At 40.2% G+C, this 19,771-nt stretch overlaps 2 protein-coding genes across 4 annotated transcripts in view; one reads left to right on the forward strand and one right to left on the reverse strand.

Moving 5' to 3' along the window:
• The window catches only part of pccb (propionyl-CoA carboxylase subunit beta), a 57,695-nt gene extending 51,818 nt beyond the window's left edge, over positions 1–5,877 (reverse strand). The window contains exon 1 of the mRNA XM_072572890.1: positions 5,625–5,877. Coding sequence (XP_072428991.1) covers positions 5,625–5,846 — 222 coding nt within the window. The 5' untranslated portion in view covers positions 5,847–5,877. The remainder of the gene's footprint in view (positions 1–5,624) is intronic.
• A 650-nt stretch (positions 5,878–6,527) lies between these two features.
• LOC140479065 (E3 ubiquitin-protein ligase MSL2-like) lies at positions 6,528–19,567 on the forward strand. 3 transcript variants are annotated; one of them, XM_072572889.1, is made up of 3 exons: positions 7,469–7,613; positions 8,699–8,755; positions 16,209–19,567. In XM_072572889.1, the coding sequence occupies exon 3, from the start codon at positions 16,289–16,291 to the stop codon at positions 17,837–17,839; it is 1,551 nt and encodes a 516-aa protein (XP_072428990.1). In that variant the 5' UTR covers positions 7,469–7,613; positions 8,699–8,755; positions 16,209–16,288; the 3' UTR covers positions 17,840–19,567. The 3 variants fall into 3 exon arrangements, with proteins under 3 accessions (XP_072428988.1, XP_072428990.1, XP_072428989.1); XM_072572887.1 differs by lacking the exon at positions 8,699–8,755 and having other exon boundaries at positions 6,528–7,613; XM_072572888.1 differs by lacking the exons at positions 7,469–7,613; positions 8,699–8,755 and adding an exon at positions 8,763–11,677.
• The last annotated feature ends 204 nt before the right edge of the window (positions 19,568–19,771 follow it).

Below are 19,771 nucleotides of genomic sequence, written 5' to 3' on the forward strand. Positions count from 1 at the left end.
AAGTCACATCACAATATGTTTGTAAATTCTCGGCAAATGTAGTACAAACATCATGCGTGAACAAAATAGAGGGAAGTAGTGCATAGTAAATAATATCTGCTTACCATATATAAATTTTCATTCCTGGTTATACTTTCACAGTCATTCCCTACAGTGTGCAAATATGCAGTTTTCATTCTCTAACTATAATCTTAATCTTGCATCTTGTATCCGCTTCTTCCTCTCCCCTTTACACAAAAGGCAAAAGAAGCCACAAAAACTTTGTAATGACATACTGTGCAATTTTCTTCTAAAGAAAAGAGTTACAGTAACAGTATTCAAACTTACCAGCTCCACCATGGCACCTTCACCACTCAAGATTCTAATTTCAAATGTTCCAGTTCAAAATTCATTCACTTAGACTACCATTTTTGAATCCATAAATTTGGATTTCTAACCCAAGCCAACGGTCAAACACTGCATGTGTTACTTAAACTTCTATGCATTATTAATTACAGTCATATACCTAGATCCCCAAGATCCCTCAAGCCCTTTAATGCTTTTAAAATCAAATTGGCAACCAAATTAGTACGTTTCATGTGGATTGATTCTCATGTTATCCCAATGCAGTCTGCTTTCAAGTGTACTTTGGTGCCATGATCCACATAAAATTAATGGAAATTATATTGTGTTCTGTAAAGCAGATATGAAGCACCAACATTATTCACGTTTAAAATCATTAAATTAGCATACCATTGCTCATTATCCTTTTTGCTCCTATTATTGTAAATTAGAAGCATACAGAAGTCCAACATAAATCATAAAAAGGCTAATCAATCCACTAAATCTATTCATTCTTCCACTGATTGAATACTAACCACCCATCAACTCATCATATCCATTCTCCCTCTTCAGGAAACAACCTAATTCCTTCTTAAAATTCAATAAACTATCCTCTCCAAATGTTGTATTGGTTTCCCTTCCTCCCATCCGATAATTCCTTTGACCATCTAAAAACAGATATTGGTTCATTTCTACATGGAAGCAGCAGGACAAAGGTGATCCAAGACTGCTTTCCAAAACTTAATGCAGGCACAGCACTCAAAACAAAAATAAGAGGGAAGAATAACAGGTCAATGTCAATAAGCCAACAAGGACAAAAATTACTGACAGTAGCTCCTCCACATTCATGGGAATGGCTGGGTAAAGTCTGGACTCTTGCATGTTGACTATGCAAGTCCTTTCACAGGCTCAATGTTCTTAGTCATTGTGGATGCCCACTCAAAGAGGTTGGATCTGCATAGAGTTCATTCGTCAAACACAGGGATGATGACAGAAAACCTGCACGAGTCTTTTGCAATACACAGACTCCCCGAAATATTGGTCACAGATAACAGGAAGTTCAGAACTTCCCAAAGTCGAATGGTATTCATCATACAAGGATAGCTCTATACCATCCATCATGCAAAGGTCTGGCAGAAAGAACAGTCCAAACTTGAAAGGCAGACTTAAAGAAACAGCCTATAGTTACACTAGATACCAAACAGTCCTAGTTCCTATTTGAACCTCCCCTCATGCAAGTACAGGGATGGTTCCAGCAGAGTTTTTAAATGAGAAAAAGACTGCATGCAAGGCTAAATCTGATCTTCCTGTACCTGGGCGAATGGCATCAGGAACACCAATGATGGACACAGACACAGCGAGAGAGCGCGAACGAGTGTAAGACATGGTTGATGCAAGGTTCGGTCCAGTGACGTACACAGTTTGGGTAGGTGCAATGGTCCTGAAAGAGCACGTTGACCTTACAAAAGCTGCAATCTCACAGATGGTGCAGGAGCAAAACATGCCCAGCCCTTCAGCTGCTTTTCTGATTGTTTCAAAACTCATGAGTTTGCCCTTTGCGTCAAGCATGGAAGATACCAAAGAATCAGAGATCAACACAGTGGAGGAGAATGAGTTTCTTCTGAGAGACTCCAGGCATAAGATGCAAGCTCCTTTGAGTTACACACTGCCCATATCAGAAGTAGAGTTGGAGGAACCCTGACCTGGTGCTAAAATGCCTTAGGAGAAGCTACTGGAAAAAAATGGCCGATGACTTCTTACTCTGAGGGGGAGGGATGTCGTGATTGTAACAAGGTTAGCCAGCTGGACCTCAGAATGAGTTTCCTCATTGGACCAGACTAACAGCCCCAGTCAGAAGACCAACCTTAAGTTACTATGTTGTGATTGCGGATGGCTCAGAACTTTTTCTGGCCACTTTCTCAATCATTGCAACCTAAACCGCTGGTTACGTTCTTTGTCTTAAGATTGCAAGAACTGTAGAGTTTTCCACTAGATCCACTAGTAACTTGCCAGCTTTTCCTTCATGCAAGGCAAAGTAAGGTTATGCCCTAACCACATTCTAAATGGCAAATAATGATGAAGTTAGCTTATGCTCTGCTGACAATGCAGGCTTGTTTAACTCTCATCCATGTTTGCTACTTTTTCTCAGCCAGTAGCACCACAACAATCAAACTGTAACAAACTCTCCCATTGGCACGGTGGCATAGTGGTTAGCACTGCTGCCTCACAGCGCAAGAGACCCGGGTTCAATTCCCGCCTCAGGCGACTGTCTGTGTGGAGTTTGCACATTCTCTCAGTGTCTGCGTGGGTTTCTTCCGGGTGCTCCGGTTTCCTCCCACAGTCCAAAAATATGCAGGTTGGTTGAATTGACCATGCTAAATTGCCTGTAGTGTTAGATGAAGGGCAATTGGTCTGGGTGGGTTGTGCTTCGGCAGGTCGGTGTGGACTTCTTGGGCGAAGGGCCTGTTTCCACACTAAGTAATCTAATCAAACCCCCCGGATAAAACAAAACCACAAAATTTGATCAAGCTTCAGTGAACATGCCAATGTGACATGCTCTGGGATGCCCTCAAAGAAACCTTAAAGTTGGGTATCCCTTATTTACAAATCCTTATTGGATCCAAAGAAATGGATTTCACAACTTTCAGGTTTACCAAAAACTTTTAAATTAAATTCAGTTCTAACATTTCTCTGGATTGCCCTTACTGAAAAGGATCGAAGGCAGAATGCCCCCAGTTTTTAAATTAAATAATCGGCTTTCTAATTTATTCCTAAACCCATAAGTTATTTACAAAAACACGAACCTCTTATTCACAACACCCAAGCACAAGGGAGCATTAGTAGTGCTTCAGGTATACAAAGCCATGGTTTGACAATATCTGTGGTATAGTGATGATTTGGAGGACCCAGTGTTGGACTGGCATGGACAAAGTTTAAAAAAAAATCACAACAGGTTTATTTGGAAGCACTAGCATTCGAAATGCTGTTTCTTTGTCAGATGGTTGCGAAACAGGACCACAAGACAGAATTTATAGCAAAAGGTTATAGTGATACAATGATACATTGAACGAACACAGATTGTTTTTAGAAAAAATTTGCTGGTTTTGGTTCATTAATATGTAAATCCCAGAACTTCTTTTAAGTCACATTCCCAAAACAATTAATTTTATAACAAAAGGTGACATCTCAGCTCAGACAATGCATTAGAGGTTCAAGTCAGACCAATCTTGAGACACTGGTTCTATTTCCAAAGTGGAATTTACAAATATTAAAAGGATTCACTGCCTGCATTGACTGTGTGCAGGTTCTGCATTTTTGGAGCAAAATAGAATGTATCTGCAAATATAATACTGCAAACACAAATTCACCCCATAAACTTGTGTGTGCAGGACAGAAAGACAGATTGAGATTGTGTGTACGAGCGTGAGTGCATGAGAGAGTGTGTGTGTTTGCATGTGATGGGGCATAAGCCTATGAGAGGGTGTGTGCATGGGTGAGAGTGTGGCAAGTGTATGTGTGTGTGTATGAGAGAGAACTTTTGTATGAGAGAGGGTGTATAGTGCAGTGGGGTCACCTGTAGTGTGACATGAACCCAAGGTCCCAGTTGAGGCCATCCTCATGGGTACCAAACTTGGCTATCAACTTCTGCTTGGCCACTTTGTGTTATTGCCTGACCCGAAGTCCATCTTTGAGGATAAACAGTTGTAGGAATCACAGCCCTACGATGCATCCATTGGCTTTGGAGTAATTGAACCATAGATTTACCAGAATATTAAATAGACTCCAGACATTCACATACAAAGAGCTTACATAAGATAGGGTTATATTCTCTAAATTATAGATTAAAAGATAATTGATTACAATATTGAAGTTCTATAGGGAAACAGAGTGGATAGTGAAATTATTTTAACTGGCTGAGGACTTAGTACCGACTCTATGAGTGAAGTTAGGAAACACATATTTTGCACAGCGCAGCCTAAGTTTGGAACTCACCTCCTCAAATAGCTTCAATAGTTAACCTTACTTTTAAGAGTAACAGAGCAGCTTTGTTTTAACAGAAAATGCAGCAAATGTAGGCATATGGAGTTGCTTCACAGATCAGTCAGAATCTCACTAATTGGTAGAACAGGTTGAGGAGGTTAAATGGTCTTCTGCTATTTGTTTATGTGTATTAAATTTCAAGGATTAAAATTGCAAGGACGCACATCAGTTGTGAGGTGCCACTTATTATAGAGAAACTTGGGCAATGTCAATGTGAGGAACCTGCTAAATTCAAATGAGACATGGTGCTAAGACAGATGAGTGGAAAAGTGAGAACAAAATCAGGAAACATCACATCAGTGATCAGTGGAGAAAGTAGCTGAGCTGAGTTTGAAATTAGATAGTCAACAGTTGTGGAGAGAGGGGTTGGAAAAGGACAACCACAAAGAGGAAAGACTAAGATCAGATGGAAAGATGGTGGTGAGGCACTTAAATGCAACAGGATTGGAGGAGGAAAGGGTGATTTACAGGAGTAGAGATGGATAACTATTTGACACAATAGAATAACTTCATGGAGAAAAACTACACAATAAAAGGAATGTATATTGTTAACCAAACCAACTTTCAGAAGCACAAGGAATGCTTGTCTTGTGTGAATTGACATACCAAGTATTAGGTGCAACCAGCAACTGATAAATGCTCAGCCTAATTCAATTTGCTCACAGGCTACCTAGATTTGAATTTTAAACAAAATCTGTAAAGTTTATCTGTACAAAATGACTTTTTCTAGTTTGTAATTAGAATTAAAACTGGTTTGTGCTTTGAATCTTAAAAACGCAAAAATTGTCTCGAATTCCGGTACGTGGTCATAACAAAACTTCAACGCCAACAACTAACTGATGTGGTTTGAGGTTTTGAACACTTATAAAGATGCCCTTCACAGCTGAGTAAACAAGCTTAGGCTATAACCAGGAGTGAATGAACGCCCAGAAACAAACAAACAATAAATTAATTTAGTTTATTGCCCACCGTTTTGTCCACGACCTATGTTTTGTCGTGTCAAACAATAGGATATCACACTTTAAATGAACAAAACTCTGGAATGCTTATGATGGGTCTGATTATTTTAATGAAGTATAGGCAACTATTCATTACAAATCAAGATTCGCGACCATACCGATCAGCCCCTCGGAGCAGGACCTTCATCAGGCGTAGAGACCGCATGATGGCTAGCGTCACAGATTAAGTAGCAGCTCGAAGTACAGGAAAAATAATGGTCTTAGTAGCTTCCAGCACTATCTCAGATATAATACCAAACATACCCTCTTGTGTTGGGCATCTATCCTGTGCTGACCTCCTCCCAACATCGCCCTTTGAGATCTCTCCTTGATTCGCTCTTGCACGGTCAAGCTACTGACTGAATACCATTGCTTCCGTTGCTCAATGATTCTAATCGCCCCCAGAGCAGGTGAAACGTATCTACCAGTCCGCAAGCTGCCTGTCAGCAACCGGGAACAACACAACATCACCTGCACAGGCGCCATGATACTGAGTACAGTCCCAACCCCCAGCGAACCAAACTGTCTCCGACATCTGCATCGCAGAGGCTGATTGGTAGAGCCCGCGACCAATGAGCTTCTAAGGGGCTGCGACAAACCCGGGAGCACTGACCAATCAGGTGAATACAGGCGGTCCCAGTGACGTCAGGCCGGCCGATCAGCCCGGAGCAAGACGAATGTGCGCAGTGCGTCCTTTCAAAGGGCGCAGCGTTGCCCTCTGGGAGTTGTAGTCTGATGGGTGTGCGTATATACTGAACTCGTAATTCATTGGCGCCGGAAAGTTCACTACAAATCCCAATGTGCCTCGGAGGTGGGGCGAGAGAGAGGAAGAAGGGACCGATGCATTCGCGCGAAGGACCTCAACCTGTTCCCTTCCTATTGGTTGAGCGGGGGGAGGTGGGGAGAAATTCTCCCTATAAAAGGCCAGTCGCACAGCACTTGGGACCATGGGCATAGAGGACGCGGGAGGTGGGGAAAAACAAAAATAATAGTTCCCCCCCAAAAGATGAACACGCTTCGAATAAAACGGAGGACCGTTATTTTGTACTTCAAGCTGAATTAAAAGAATGTGGTTAATGACGAGAGCGAGTCTACCTTTTATTTTTTTTAATGTCCTCAAAAACAACTGATCAGGCATTTGGAAAGACGCTTCGCGTTACCTTCGTCTTTCTTCCACGGTCACGTGACTGGGCGCCCGAGCGCTTTCCGTTTTTTTTCTTTTTAAAAAAACGAACGCTTCCTCCATTTGAAAGAAAATCCTCTTTTTTTTTCCCCCTCTTCCCCGAGCTCATTTTTTTAAACCTTCTTCCCAATAACCCGAACCCGCCGCTGCCTTCGGCGTTCCATTTAACGAATCGGGGGATGTGTGTGTGCGGAGGGGGGGGTTAAAATGTTTAAACAGGGTGGAGGTTATTAGGTGGAAGGGTGGGGAGAGGGGGAAATAATAACCATCTCTCTCCGTGAGAGGGAGGAAGAGGAGAGCCGCCAGTAGTGAAGGCCCCGTTCTGTGAAAAAGAGAGAGGGGAGGGATTGAGCTCGTTTCGGAGGCTCTTCCCATTTCCCACACCAACCCCCCCCCCCCCCCCCCAACCCGCAATTCGGTCAGAAAGCGGGAAGTTCTTCGGAGCTGGAAGGAAAAAGGAAGGCGGGGGTGAAGTGAGTGTGTGTGTGTATACGGGAGAGTCAGAGGGGCAACTGAGGCGAGTTCTCGCGAATGGCGAGAGGTGCGCGGCTGGGCCCCGCTGCGCGCGCGTTAACCAGTAGGTGCCGCCGAGCCCGGAGCCCGCGCAGCGCGGATGGCGACAGGGCTCGCGGACTGTAGGCTCTCCGCCCGCGCCGTCGCCGTCAGTGAGTACCATGGCTCCGCGAGAGGAACCGAGCCCCGGGAGACAACGGCAGCAGCAGCACGGCGCCAGTAACAACGACGGCAACAGCAAGCACCGGTGCTCGCCGCTGACCACCCGCTCTTAATTTCCACCCCACCCCCCCCCCCCCTCAACCCCTTTTAAATGGACGTTGGCACCGCCGCGGATACTGGGCGTCGGAGAAAGAGGAATCGGAAATACCCCCGTCGGCGGCACCACGGCCCGGCCCGCTCCGATCCCTTCGCCATGAATCCGGTCAACGCCACCGGCCTGTACGTGACGACCTGCCGCTACATCATGCAATGCGAGCCGCAGGAGCCCGGCTCCTTCTCCGAGCTCTACAAACTGCTGCCCTACCTGCGGCAGTCCCTCTCCTGCTGTGTCTGCGGTGAGTCTTTTTATTTTCACAGGCAATTCCTTCTCTTTCCCCACCTCCGACCTCACTCCATACTTTGTTTTCTTTCCTCCAGACCCTTTTTTTTCCCCCTCCTTCCTTCCTTTCCTTCTCCCCCCCCCCCCCCCGTAGAAAACAAAATGAACGCGAAGAGCTCCCTCTCCCATCTCCTCCTCAAAAAAAACCATACCCAGAAAATAAAGCCAGCGTGGTCCTTTAGTTGTGTTGCAAACAAAAACACAGGCATTTGAAAAGCTGCACGGTTATGTAACGAGCACTGTTTTATTTTTAAAGCCTGGTTTTCTGTGCCCACCAAGTGAACCCGCCCCCGTGCATGTGTAATTCTGTGTGGAGTGTTTGTGCATTGCACCAGAGGCCTGCTCTGCTCACCTACAGAACTGTAGCTGAATTCAGATTTTCGAAGGCCTTTTCTTCGATGCCTGTTCCATCAGTTCAGTTTGAATGTTGAGTGTGTTGCTACGTTTATTCCCCAGTGCAACTGGCGTGGTCTGTTCCCCCCCCCAAAACTTGTGTTCATATAGATTCTTGCATTTGCAGCGAGAGGCCTACATTTTTTTCCCCAGTACTAGAGAAATAAAGAGTGTATCCCAAGCACAGACCTGAGTGTTAAATCTCTCCAGCACCGAAATTTAAGTTAAAGCTCTTGTCTAATTGCACACTGAGGCTTCGAAAGATATGTTTTTTTTCATCCCTAGCTGTATATTTGTCTGGCAATGCAGGAGAGGCCTGCACTGGTTGTGTTGTGCCATCCATGTATCCGTATTAATGCCGAAGGCACTTTGCTTTCCGTGATCAATTTAATACTACTTTAAGTGACGGGATAAAATCGAGTCATTTTCAGCAGAAAAAAATAGGTTTGCACTGATTCATTTGTTAGGTTTCCCCGTTTGCGTTGTACCAGAGGTCTGTAGTTGTCAAAGCTGTGGAGCTACGTTGAATTTAAATTTTTCGTGCATAACTCAACCATGTTAAAACCTGCCTTTTCTAAAACCTGAGCGGCTAGAAGGCTTCAGTACGGCTAAAATACAGTACTGATTCATTGTTTTTCGTTGCAACAGGTCTGTGCTTTTTATTATATCGATCACAAACAAAATTTGTAATTTTTCTTCAAGTCTGTAAGTACAAAGATGACAACCTTATTTGAATGTCCTTTTTTACTCCGAACACCACAGGGTATTTCTAGTTATTATATGTTCAGTTTTCTGTAATGTGCCGTACTCTGGTTTGAAAATAAAAGTAACCACGTGCTTGGGGATATCATTGCAATATTTTTAGACGATTTTAATTTCCGTGATCCACTAGCTTTCCTGTGGAGTAATATTATTAAACTAGATTCAACTTGCAAGTAGTGACATTCCATTGAGAAGAAAAAAATATTTTCACCTTTTCTGAGGAGCTACTGTTTGTATAAATTTAAATAGGAATCTTGGTTACATCAAATCCCCGCCAATTACGCCGAGTGCAAACCCCCCTTTATAATGTGGTTATAAATTGGAGAATCATTTTGAAGAAGTCACTGTCAGATTTTAGGCAAATGTGGATATATTTGGAGCTTGATTAAATTTGCAATTTTTTTGCTTTAGTTGTGATGGTTTAGAGGGGTATGCCTGCAATAACAGATCGCTTTTGTACTCTGCCCAAAAGTAAACATGCACACGTGTTTGCTGTGAGGCTTCGATCTGGAGCAAGTTCACCCAATGAACAACTAGATTCCTTTAGCAATGCATTTCTTTCAGTCATACCTCCCCTTATGCCTTTAATCTTTTCATATATTTGAATTCAATCCGAAAATGAATTTTAAACCTCTGCTATGTTTTATCAAGTTTGAATAGTCTTGTGTGGAATGGTTAACATGACTGTTTTATGGTTTAATTAAAGTCAACTCTTAGTTGCAGTTCATGTATTTACTGATTTTGAAGTGAAGGCTGGACCGAAATTGACTCATTAATATTTGACAGTAGTTTAAATTTTCTGCGTTCTCTCAGTATTTTTTTGTGTTGAGGAAGATTGACCCATGGTTTTCTATCCAGGTTGATTTGACATTAAGTGCTATTCCTCCAAATACTTACGTACTTCAGCCTCAGTAATCCATTCTTCGTCTCCTGTTAAAAATTTTTGCCAGTGACGAGCCCTCTTCCTAAATATTTTGGTTTGCTTGAGAAATTTCCAATGATTTATGTGGGAATTGTAGATATAGACTGTGGCTGTTAACTTGCTGCACTTCCAAAGTCTGATTGTGTTAACTTGAGTCTTTAAATGTATAAAATGGGGAGTTATGTTTCAGCATGTTTGGGGTAGAGTCCATTCAAAGTAATGAAAATTTAAAGTTTTCGACATGTCGTTATCTTTATGTCTCTAATTATGCATTAGGACTCTTTCAATTAAGTCTAAAAACAATTTTGGTAAACCTTCCTGAGATAAACATGCACTGTTTAAGTAGTGTTGGAGGTTAAGTTTTATGTAAGGTATTTGTTATATAGACATCCATCAAATTTGATGTAGTGAAATAACTTTTTATCAGTAGTTTAATGTCCATGATAGTACTCCTTATTGGTTGTCATTTGTTTCAGCTAAATATAGAAAGGTGTTACTTGGGGTTGCATTTGGGGAAAGAACTGTAACATCAAAACTGCTATTATGGTAATTGGGTGATTCGACAACTGGATATAAAACACATGATATAGATTGAGAGACATCCCATTAAAGTGCTTTTTACTAAAGGGTGGAGAGATGGCAATTAAGACTAACAAATAAAAACTTACTCTGGACAGTGGGCTAAAGGATGTAAGCTTAGTTGAATTTGAATGAAAATGTTCCCAATAGTTGGTTTTGTCCCAATTTATCCATGGGTACACCCTAATGCATATTTGTCTTGCTGCTGAATCTTGAGGTCCTTGGTAATGTCTGATCTCTGGACCTGTGCGTGACAGGTATCTGAAATAAAATTTGATAACTGCTTGTAATTTTATTCTGTTGTGAGATGTAGGTGTCACTGCCAAGGCCAGCAGTTGTTGCCCATCCAAATGAATGCCTTGTGAGGCTATTCCAGAGGGCAGTTAAGAGCCAACCACAATGCTGTGGATCTGGAACCACATAATGGCCAGAATGGGTAAGGGTGAAGGACTTCCTTCCATAAAGCACTTTTGTGAAAACCCAACTGGTTATCTACGATCAGTGGTAGTTCTCATGGTCACTGTTACTGAGGCTGACTTTATACTCTAGATTTTTTTGATTGATTTTAAATTCTGCCAATTGCTATCAAGCTTGTCTGTGAGAATATCAGCCTAAACCTACAGGTTTAGGGGCAGCATGGTGGCTCAGTAGTTAGCACTGCTGCCTCCCAGCATCTGGGATCTGGGCTCGATTCCAGCCTCTGGCAGTTGACTGTGTGGAGTTTGCACGTTTCCTCCAGGTGCTCCAGTTTTCTCTCCCAATCCACAGATGTGCAGGTTAGGTGAATTGGCAATGTTAAACTGCCCATAGTGTTCATGGATGTGTAGGTTAGCTCCATTAGTCCAGGGTAACTGTCGAGCATTTGGGAATGGGTCGGGGTGGGATACTGTTCGGAGAGTCAGTGTGGACATGCTGGGCTGAAGGGCCTGTTTCTACACTGTAAGGATTCTCTGACTCTACGACCTATGGATTACTGACCTGGTGATATCTCCATCTCTGCAAATGCTGCAGTTTGCTTACTTTTTGATTTTTTTAAAATTATTAATTTTCTACATTCACAACTGCTTTTAAATGTATTTAATAAGATTGTACAAGGTTTAGCTTTCAATAATTTAGAAAAATCACAATGCAAAGCTTCACTTCTGATTCTTCAACCACTTGGGAGACAAACAATATTGGACAGGAAAGATGTTCAGCTGACCACTTTGTTATTTATATTTTCATCTTTCTTTACATTCCCCACCATGGTGGGAGGGAGCCTCAAGCGATGGCATGACTGTGTCGGGAAATTTTATGCCACTTATTTGGCAAAAGGCTTCAGCTCCAAAGACAAACTTTAAGACTTCTGAATTGAGCACCCCGAGGTGGGTAGAAGGACAGCTTAATGTGATGCTCCATTCCTGTGTACTTGTATCCTTTATGTTTGGTGTGCTAATATCAGGAGAACATGCGTTTTTGCTTAATATGACAAGATAAGAAATGTAATATCAGTACAGTTCTTGCTGAAGTCCAGGCTTTTTGAGTATTTTATTTTTATATATGTTCTTGCAGAGAATTCTCACTTTTTCCCATTCTATATTGGGTAAATCATTTTGTAAGAGGTTGTTGATTGGTTAGTTCCTGATATGGTTTACATGTCTGCTTCATTATTTGGGCGCCAAGTTCCAGGCAAAGTGCCAAGAGTCAGGTCATTTAGTATGCATTAGGGAAAATAGCAAGGATAATCTGCAAAATATGTGTGCAATTAGTCCAAATCAGGAATGACAAAGGGAAAATGTAACCAGGTTTACTCCCTGCGGTTATATCAATTTTTCAATGCAATCTTATTATATTTCTCTATATTCTATTAAAATAAACACATGGCAGTGGGGGGGAAGGGAGGAGAGATCAATTGGTTAGATCTACTAAAGAGCTAACATGGGTACAATGTGCCACAGTTTATCAAACTGATTTATTCAATAATACTGTTTTTTAATTTGAAGAGCTCTGGGATGTAATAGTCACGTGAATAACGTACAGGTTGACTTCTTTAAGATTAGGTACAAATTTGAGATTTTAAAAGTTGAAAATAAAGTTAAACCTTCAATGCTGCTAGTGTGGTAACAGGATTTCAAATTTTAAGTAGTACTTTGTAATGTTTATCTAATAGCAGAGACTAGATAATTTTAATATTACTTTGGGAATCAGATGTGTAAGAGACCTTATGTCGAGAAACCTGTTGCAATCTTAACTGTGGTCTGTAACACGTATCTAGTACCAGCTCAATGAGAATGTCTTCCAAGCCATTGAAGAATACTTTTCATATTCAGACCTCCAAACACGCCTTTGCATGGACTAGTGCTTCATGACTTTACTCCTAAGCAGGAGAAAGTGAGGACTGCAGATGCTGGAGATCAGAGCTGAAAATGTATTGCTGGAAAAGCGCAGGTCAGGCAGCATCCAAGGAACAGGAGAATTGACGTTTCAGGCATAAGCCCTGCTAAATTCAACATAATCCTTACTACAATTAACAACTACAAACTATAATGCTCAGAATGAACACTGCCAGAATACCATCCAACTTTGTTTTAAAATTGTTTCAGTTTAACTCTAAGATTGCAACTCAAAAGGTAAAAATGATTAGTGCATTCAGCTTTGGGCAGTAAAACAGAGGTGGAAAAAAATCCCCTGACCTTGGAACAGTTTCAGCAGATTCACTAGGATGATACCAGGAGTTAAGGTGCTTCAAGAGTTAAAACAAGTAGACAGTTTGTGTAAACTTGGTTTGTACATCCCTGACCTTAGCACAGTGAGGATTATCTAGATATATTGAAAATGATAAATGGGTTTATAGAGTTAATATAGAGACCTATTTTCGCTGCTGGAGAATCCATAGCATGTTCTCACACTGAGGGCTAGGTTGCTTAGGAGTAAAGGGCTGAAAATGTGTTGCTGGAAAAGCGCAGCAGGTCAGGCAGCATCCAAGGAACAGGAGAATTGCCCGAAACGTGAGAGAATATGCTATGGATTCTCCAGCAGAGAAAATAGGTCTCTATATTAACTCTATAAACCCATTTATCATTTTCAATATATCTAGATAATCCTCATTGTGCTAAGGTCAGGGATGTACAAACCAAGTTTACACAAATTGTCTACTTGTTTTAACTCTTGAAGCACCTTAACTCCTGGTATCATCCTAGTTAATCTGCTGAAACTGTTCCAAGGTCAGGGGATTTTTTTTCCACCTCTGTTTTACTGCCCAAAGCTGAATGCACTAATTATTTTTACCTTTTGAGTTTCAATCTTAGAGTTAAACTGAAACAATTTTAAAACAAAGTTGGATGGTATTCTGAGAATTATAGTTTGTAGTTGTTAATTGTAGTAAGGATTATGTTGAATTTAGCTTATACCCCATTGCAATGCTCTTAATGTTTCTTCAGTTTTATTACTTGGCTATTTAGAGGAACCTAGGGAGATATACATTTATGTTGCCAACTTTTACCTATATTGTCTACAACCTCTTATTGCAAAAGAAAATTTTAAATATAATTAAGGTGAACATGTACAATTACGGTGGTTGCCTGCATGTTCTGAAGACCTGTTGCCAGTCTTTTCATTGTAGCTAATACAATGTCTCCAGTGAATAAGATAGTATTTACTGTACCGTAGGTATTTCTTTTACTAAAAGCTGTTTTTATTTCAGATGCAGCTAGCTGGATCAGGGTTTGGAAGATATTGCCTGGTGGTGGTTGAGGTGGGGGGTGTAGTGGGGGAATTGATAAATACTCGTAAAAGACATGAAATGGTTGAGATTTTATCACTAAGTGAGCAAACTAGATTGAGGTCAATTTGAAGCAGTGACTGATGGTTTACTGATGTTTCCTAAGCTTACATGTAAGTTTGCTGCTTCAAAACAAAATCATTTTATTTATATTTGCTGTATTTGGCAAAGTATTGATATCAGTTGCAGAAAGCTTCAACTTTTCAATAGTTTAGAAAAGCATTCCTGCCCCATATCTCTTAACTTGCCTTGTTTTACTGAAATATGCAGCATGCAAACATGGAACAATCAAGTAGCATTGTTAACATGAAATTGATTTACACTGTGTCATAAAATTTAACTGTATCCACATGAACTGAGAAAGTTCAAGAATGCAGCTCATCATCACCTCAAGTGCAACTAAGGATGGGCTGGCAATAAATGGCTGGCCAGCCAGTAATGTCCACTTCCAGTGGTTGAATTTTAAATTAAGAAATGTCAGTGCAATATGTCAGCTTCTATATATGTTTACATTTTAACTTTGTCTGAATCCTCATAATATATTCAGATGTTAAGTTATCCCTGTTATGCTCACCCAGTAGACTGGTGTGCAAGTCTCAGGTTGTTTTGGCTTATGCTTACCAGGGATATAAGGAATCACTTCTTTCCCTTTTAAGGGACGTTACTATTTAAGTAGAACGTAATTTCAAACTTGATATTTAATTATTTCGTTGTAATGTAATTTGTGTGCTATTTGTTGTGTGTTGCAGTTTGTGCTACTTTAGATATTATGTTACACCTAAGTATTTTTTATCGTTCTGATGTGTAACTCTTTATTAGACCTATTTTATAAATGCTCTGCAAAGCAAATGTTGAGAACTTGAAAACTGAAATTTAAATGATTTATAGCAACCTCAGGCATTTTAGAAGCATTAAATAATGGATACTATACTGATATACCAGTTAGCCTCATTCTCTTGCTTAATTGACATGTTCATTTGAACATATTCATGAAAATCACCTGTGACTGAAGCTGTTGAGGCTAAATTTAAAATGTATGAATACACCATGCATGTTAATTAAATTATTCTTTTAAGCAAGTGACATTGAAAGGAAGTATACAAGACTGTTTTTAACATGGGCAAAGGAGAAGATTCACTTTAAATTGCTTTAATTTGCGAAGGATTAGCTTATGCATTCAAATAGTCCATCTGCTTTCTGTTCCTCCATTTTTTCTAATTTGTAACTAGCCTACTGCTGCGAGTATAGAAGTTTCTCAGCTGACTTTCCATATTTGTAGGTGAGAATGTGGTTGGGGTGTTAATTAAATGTTTGTGATTTAGGCTTTTTGGTCATACATTGGTCATACATTAATTTCCTCCCTGTGATTAGAAGGATGTTCTTCCTTGTAAGAGTTTCTCTCTCAGGGTCTAAAATAATGTGAAACGCTAATTATTTGACACTGTGAACTACAATATGAGATCTTTACTCCAAATCAGTGATTTCAAAACAAGAGTGGAATGTTAAGTTTAGAGCAAATATCACAAATTCTCAACCTGTTGAAGTGGAAATCTGATTGGCATCAAAAGTGTGACTGCAAAACCCATGAAAGCTATTTACAGTAGTTCTGGTACAGGAAACCATTTCTTGAAGAACAAAACATTCTGTAGTCTGCCCCATCAATCCAACATATATGTAACAAATTACGTGGTAGGGTGATCATTGTGCACATAAGAGATTTCCGTAACAATAGTCGCTATTGTGGTGATATTTGAAAATTGTAATCTATGATTTGCAGCAGAACTGAAAAATACTTGAATTCCAGAACCTGCAAAAATGATAGCTCCAAATAGAGTATTAACCTTGTTTAATGACAAAAAGACAATGAATGCACTTCAGAAAATTATATCTTTTTCTCACACCCTAAGAGAAACTTTATTTATCAAAGTGACAAAAGCGTTGCAATGGAAATTACTTCGGAGAAATATTGTATCAACAGTTTACTTAAAAACTTGCAAGTGCTCAATCACTTGGAAATAGATGGGAAACAAAACAGAAGAAAAAGATTAAACTTTATAACAGTTCAATACTGAAGTTTCAATAGTCTTATCAAAATTACTTTCCAGATAAATTTAAAACTTTTTTTTCTTTTCTAGGAAATTTGCTGAAAGAACCAATTGCTCCTACAAACTCCACTTGCCAGCACTATGTTTGCAAAACTTGCAAAGGTAAAAAGATGATGATGAAGCCCTCCTGTAGTTGGTGCAAAGATTATGAACAGTTTGAAGAAAATAAGCAACTGAGCATTCTGGTGTGCTGCTACAAGAAACTTTGTGAATATATAGCAGAATCCCCAATTTCACAGCATCTCGCTACCGTTATGGATGGTGCTCCTGACATCGTAACCCTGCTGCAAGAGGGACTCGCATTAGAGGAAGAGAGACAAGAGACTTCTGCTTTGACCTGTTCTTTAAATTTGTCAAATTCCCCAACACCATCAACCTCGGAATGCACCAGTGACTTGGAAATGGCAACAACACCACGCATTGTTGAAAATATTCAAGACAGTGAACGAGTTTCAAGCAATACTGAGCTGACCTGCTCTAGTTTCAATGGATTACCTGGTTGCAACGGACTTTCAGCTGGTGAATTTACTGTAAATATTATTTCTTCGGAAAATTCAGAAAGGCTTAATACATCCTGCACTGAGGAGGACTTCAAAAGTAGGGACATTGCTGATAGTTTGCAGGAAATGAACAAAGTAGTTTCTTGTAGTAATGTCAATGTAGTGGGGGTTGACATTTGTAGCTATGGTGGAGACATAAAGCCGATTGGTTCTTTGTTATTTACTGGTGGACATGTATTTCAAGACTTAGAAACTGTTGCAAATAATCTTGAAGCTTGTAGCAATTATTCACAATCGTTCTCTGAGACAAGTACACCCAATGGACCTGTAATAGATGCCAAACCCATCTCCCTGCCTCCTAAAAGCAGTATTTTTGTTTCTAGCAATGCTCCTCCTCATGGAATTCCCTGTGTTGCAGCAACACCTAAAATTGTACGAGGGAATCGGAAGCGTTCTCGATCTGAAAGTGACAGCGAAAAAATTCAACCCTTACCTATTTCCAGCATTATACATGGTCCACCATTAGGGGCTGCTGCTCCTGTTCCTGCCAAACGAGAGACCAAGTTGTCCACTGAAACTGTAGTCACAATGCCAAATGGAGGCACACTAAAAGTGGGCAAATCCTTGCTTGCGGCCAGTAAAAGTGTTAAAAAACACACGGAACATGGAGCAAAAAAATCACACTCAAAAGTAAAGCAGGGAACAACCAAAACTAAAACTAAGGAGAAAGTTCACAGCAGTACTGTTATGCCTGGTAGCCCTTCAAAAATAGCATACAAAAAGCCCCAAGAGAAGAAGGGGTGCAAGTGTGGACGTGCTACACAAAACCCAAGTGTTCTTACATGTCGTGGGCAACGTTGCCCTTGTTACTCAAATCGCAAGGCCTGTTTGGACTGCATTTGCCGTGGTTGCCAGAACTCCTACATGGCCAATGGCGAGAAAAAATTGGAGGCTTTTGCTGTGCCGGAAAAGGCCTTGGAGCAGACCAGGCTTACTGTGGGCATCAGCCTAACCAGCATCAGCAATGCAGTGCGGAATGCAAGCACGAGCGCAAGTGTCATCAATGTGACAACGGGGTCACCTATACCAACTTTCCTAGCTGCCAGTCCACATGACGACAAAAGCTTGGATGAAACTATTGACTATAGATATGACTGTTAGATTGGAATTGATCTGGTAGACCTTAGGCCTGTCCCTGTTCATGGGGATGGCTACAACTTTAAGGCAGCTATAGTTCTGTTTTGGGGAAAATAGACTTAGTTGAACTTGCCGTAGTGCTTTAGGTATAGATCACTTGAAGTTAACATTAAATCATCAGGCCTAGCTCCATAAAGGAGGAATGGGATAATTTCTTGAATAAGATGTGATTAATGAACTGTTGCAAGTGATTTATACTGAATGATCTTTGGCAAGAGAAATTTGACCTCATTGTTGCTGCTTATGCATTGTGCATAATCGCAAAAGGTTAAGGTGTAATTTAAAAACAGAAAATGGTGAACTACAGTACGAACAGTTTAAGAAAATTACATGTAGAATATAATGTCACTTTTTATATGCAGATTATTTTTGTGTTCTCTAAATCAAAAGAAACATTGGTTTTGTTTTATTTTGGTAATGTCATTAGATGACCCAAGAATATATTTAAAACAAAATGCCTCATTATTTTCTAATGACTGCATTAGCATGGATCAGTTGCACAAAGAAAAACACTCCCATTACATCTGTGTAGTTACACATTCAACTAGAAATAAGGATGACACTTTATAGATGCACATGATATATATTTTCTTCCCTCAGGTCTGCTTGTTTCATTAGGAGAACCATCTGGTGCTCAATATGTAATTTTGTCATGAATGGTGGTTGCTGGAAGACCCCACCCCACAATGCACATGTACTCAGCTTCAACACCCACTTCTATGTTAATGAAAGTGTATACGGAAGAAGCTTATTGAGTTGCCTAAGTTGTGCACAAGTGTCCGTTAATCTGGCCAGAAATATTTTGTGCAAGCATTTCTGTATAGTATCTGAGGGGTTTATGTAATTAATTTAGAGTGTTTAATAAGCTGATACATGCTGGTTGCACGCTACAGTTCACCACAGTCTGGTGAAAAATTCTTTTCACTCGTGTGTGTATTATGGCAGTGCCTCTGCATTACTGGCTGTCTGCCATTGGGTAGCATAGCACTTATTTTGTAGTGTGATATTTACAAGTGCACCCATGGCTTCTAGTGCCAGGTAGTTAGTACTGCAGCTGGCAGTTAATTGTCAGCATGTCTGAGCACATTGGCAAATTCAGGTTTCACGTTGCCATAAATCTAGCTGAGTAACAATACAACCAGTATCTGTGTAATTATGCAATTGGGTCCACATGTTCACGTAACATTGAAAGGATTAAATACCATAACTTCTACTAAGGCACTTCAAAAATGGGGAGTAATGCATGTGCTCTTCTCTTCCCCCTCATATCCCCATATAAGAAATATCCAGTATTTCAACATTATTTTTTTCTTAATACCGTTACATGTGTCAATGTGGCTGAACTGCTTGTACCACTGTCCACCATTGTAATGATGTATACGAAATTACTCCTCAGCCTCAGTTCTGGTTTGGCACATAGCATGCACAACAATGGTTACTCACATAGTGTAAATGTGCAGGAAAACTTTTACATGCAGAAGGAGATCGAATGGCACCTTTTTGTTTTTATAGTGTAGCTGGTGTCATTTCCTGTGAATGTGGTCAAGTAGTGTTTTGAAGCCATAGGAATAATGTGATGTTTTGTGTCCAGTCTGTACTTTAATTTTGTTTTTTTTGTTTTTTTTTTTCTTTTTTGTTTTGCGAGAAGAATTGAAAACTATTTTTGATAATGAGAGTAAATGGTGGAAAATGCTTCTTCAGTTTTCTTGTCTTTTTTAGCACCTAAGGCACCTGCATTTTTTTAATATTTTGCCGTTCGTGGTAAATTTAATGTCTTAGCAAAGCTATGTTTCTTTGTATTTGTGAAATGTGATTTCTGTATGCTGACCAAAAAATTCCATTAATTGAGTAGGTGGTTGATCCTAACTCTCGCATGAACTGTGCTTGTTGTTCGAG

The sequence above is a fragment of the Chiloscyllium punctatum genome, chromosome 6 (assembly GCF_047496795.1).
Source record: "Chiloscyllium punctatum isolate Juve2018m chromosome 6, sChiPun1.3, whole genome shotgun sequence".
NCBI classification, from domain to species: Eukaryota; Metazoa; Chordata; class Chondrichthyes; order Orectolobiformes; family Hemiscylliidae; genus Chiloscyllium; species Chiloscyllium punctatum.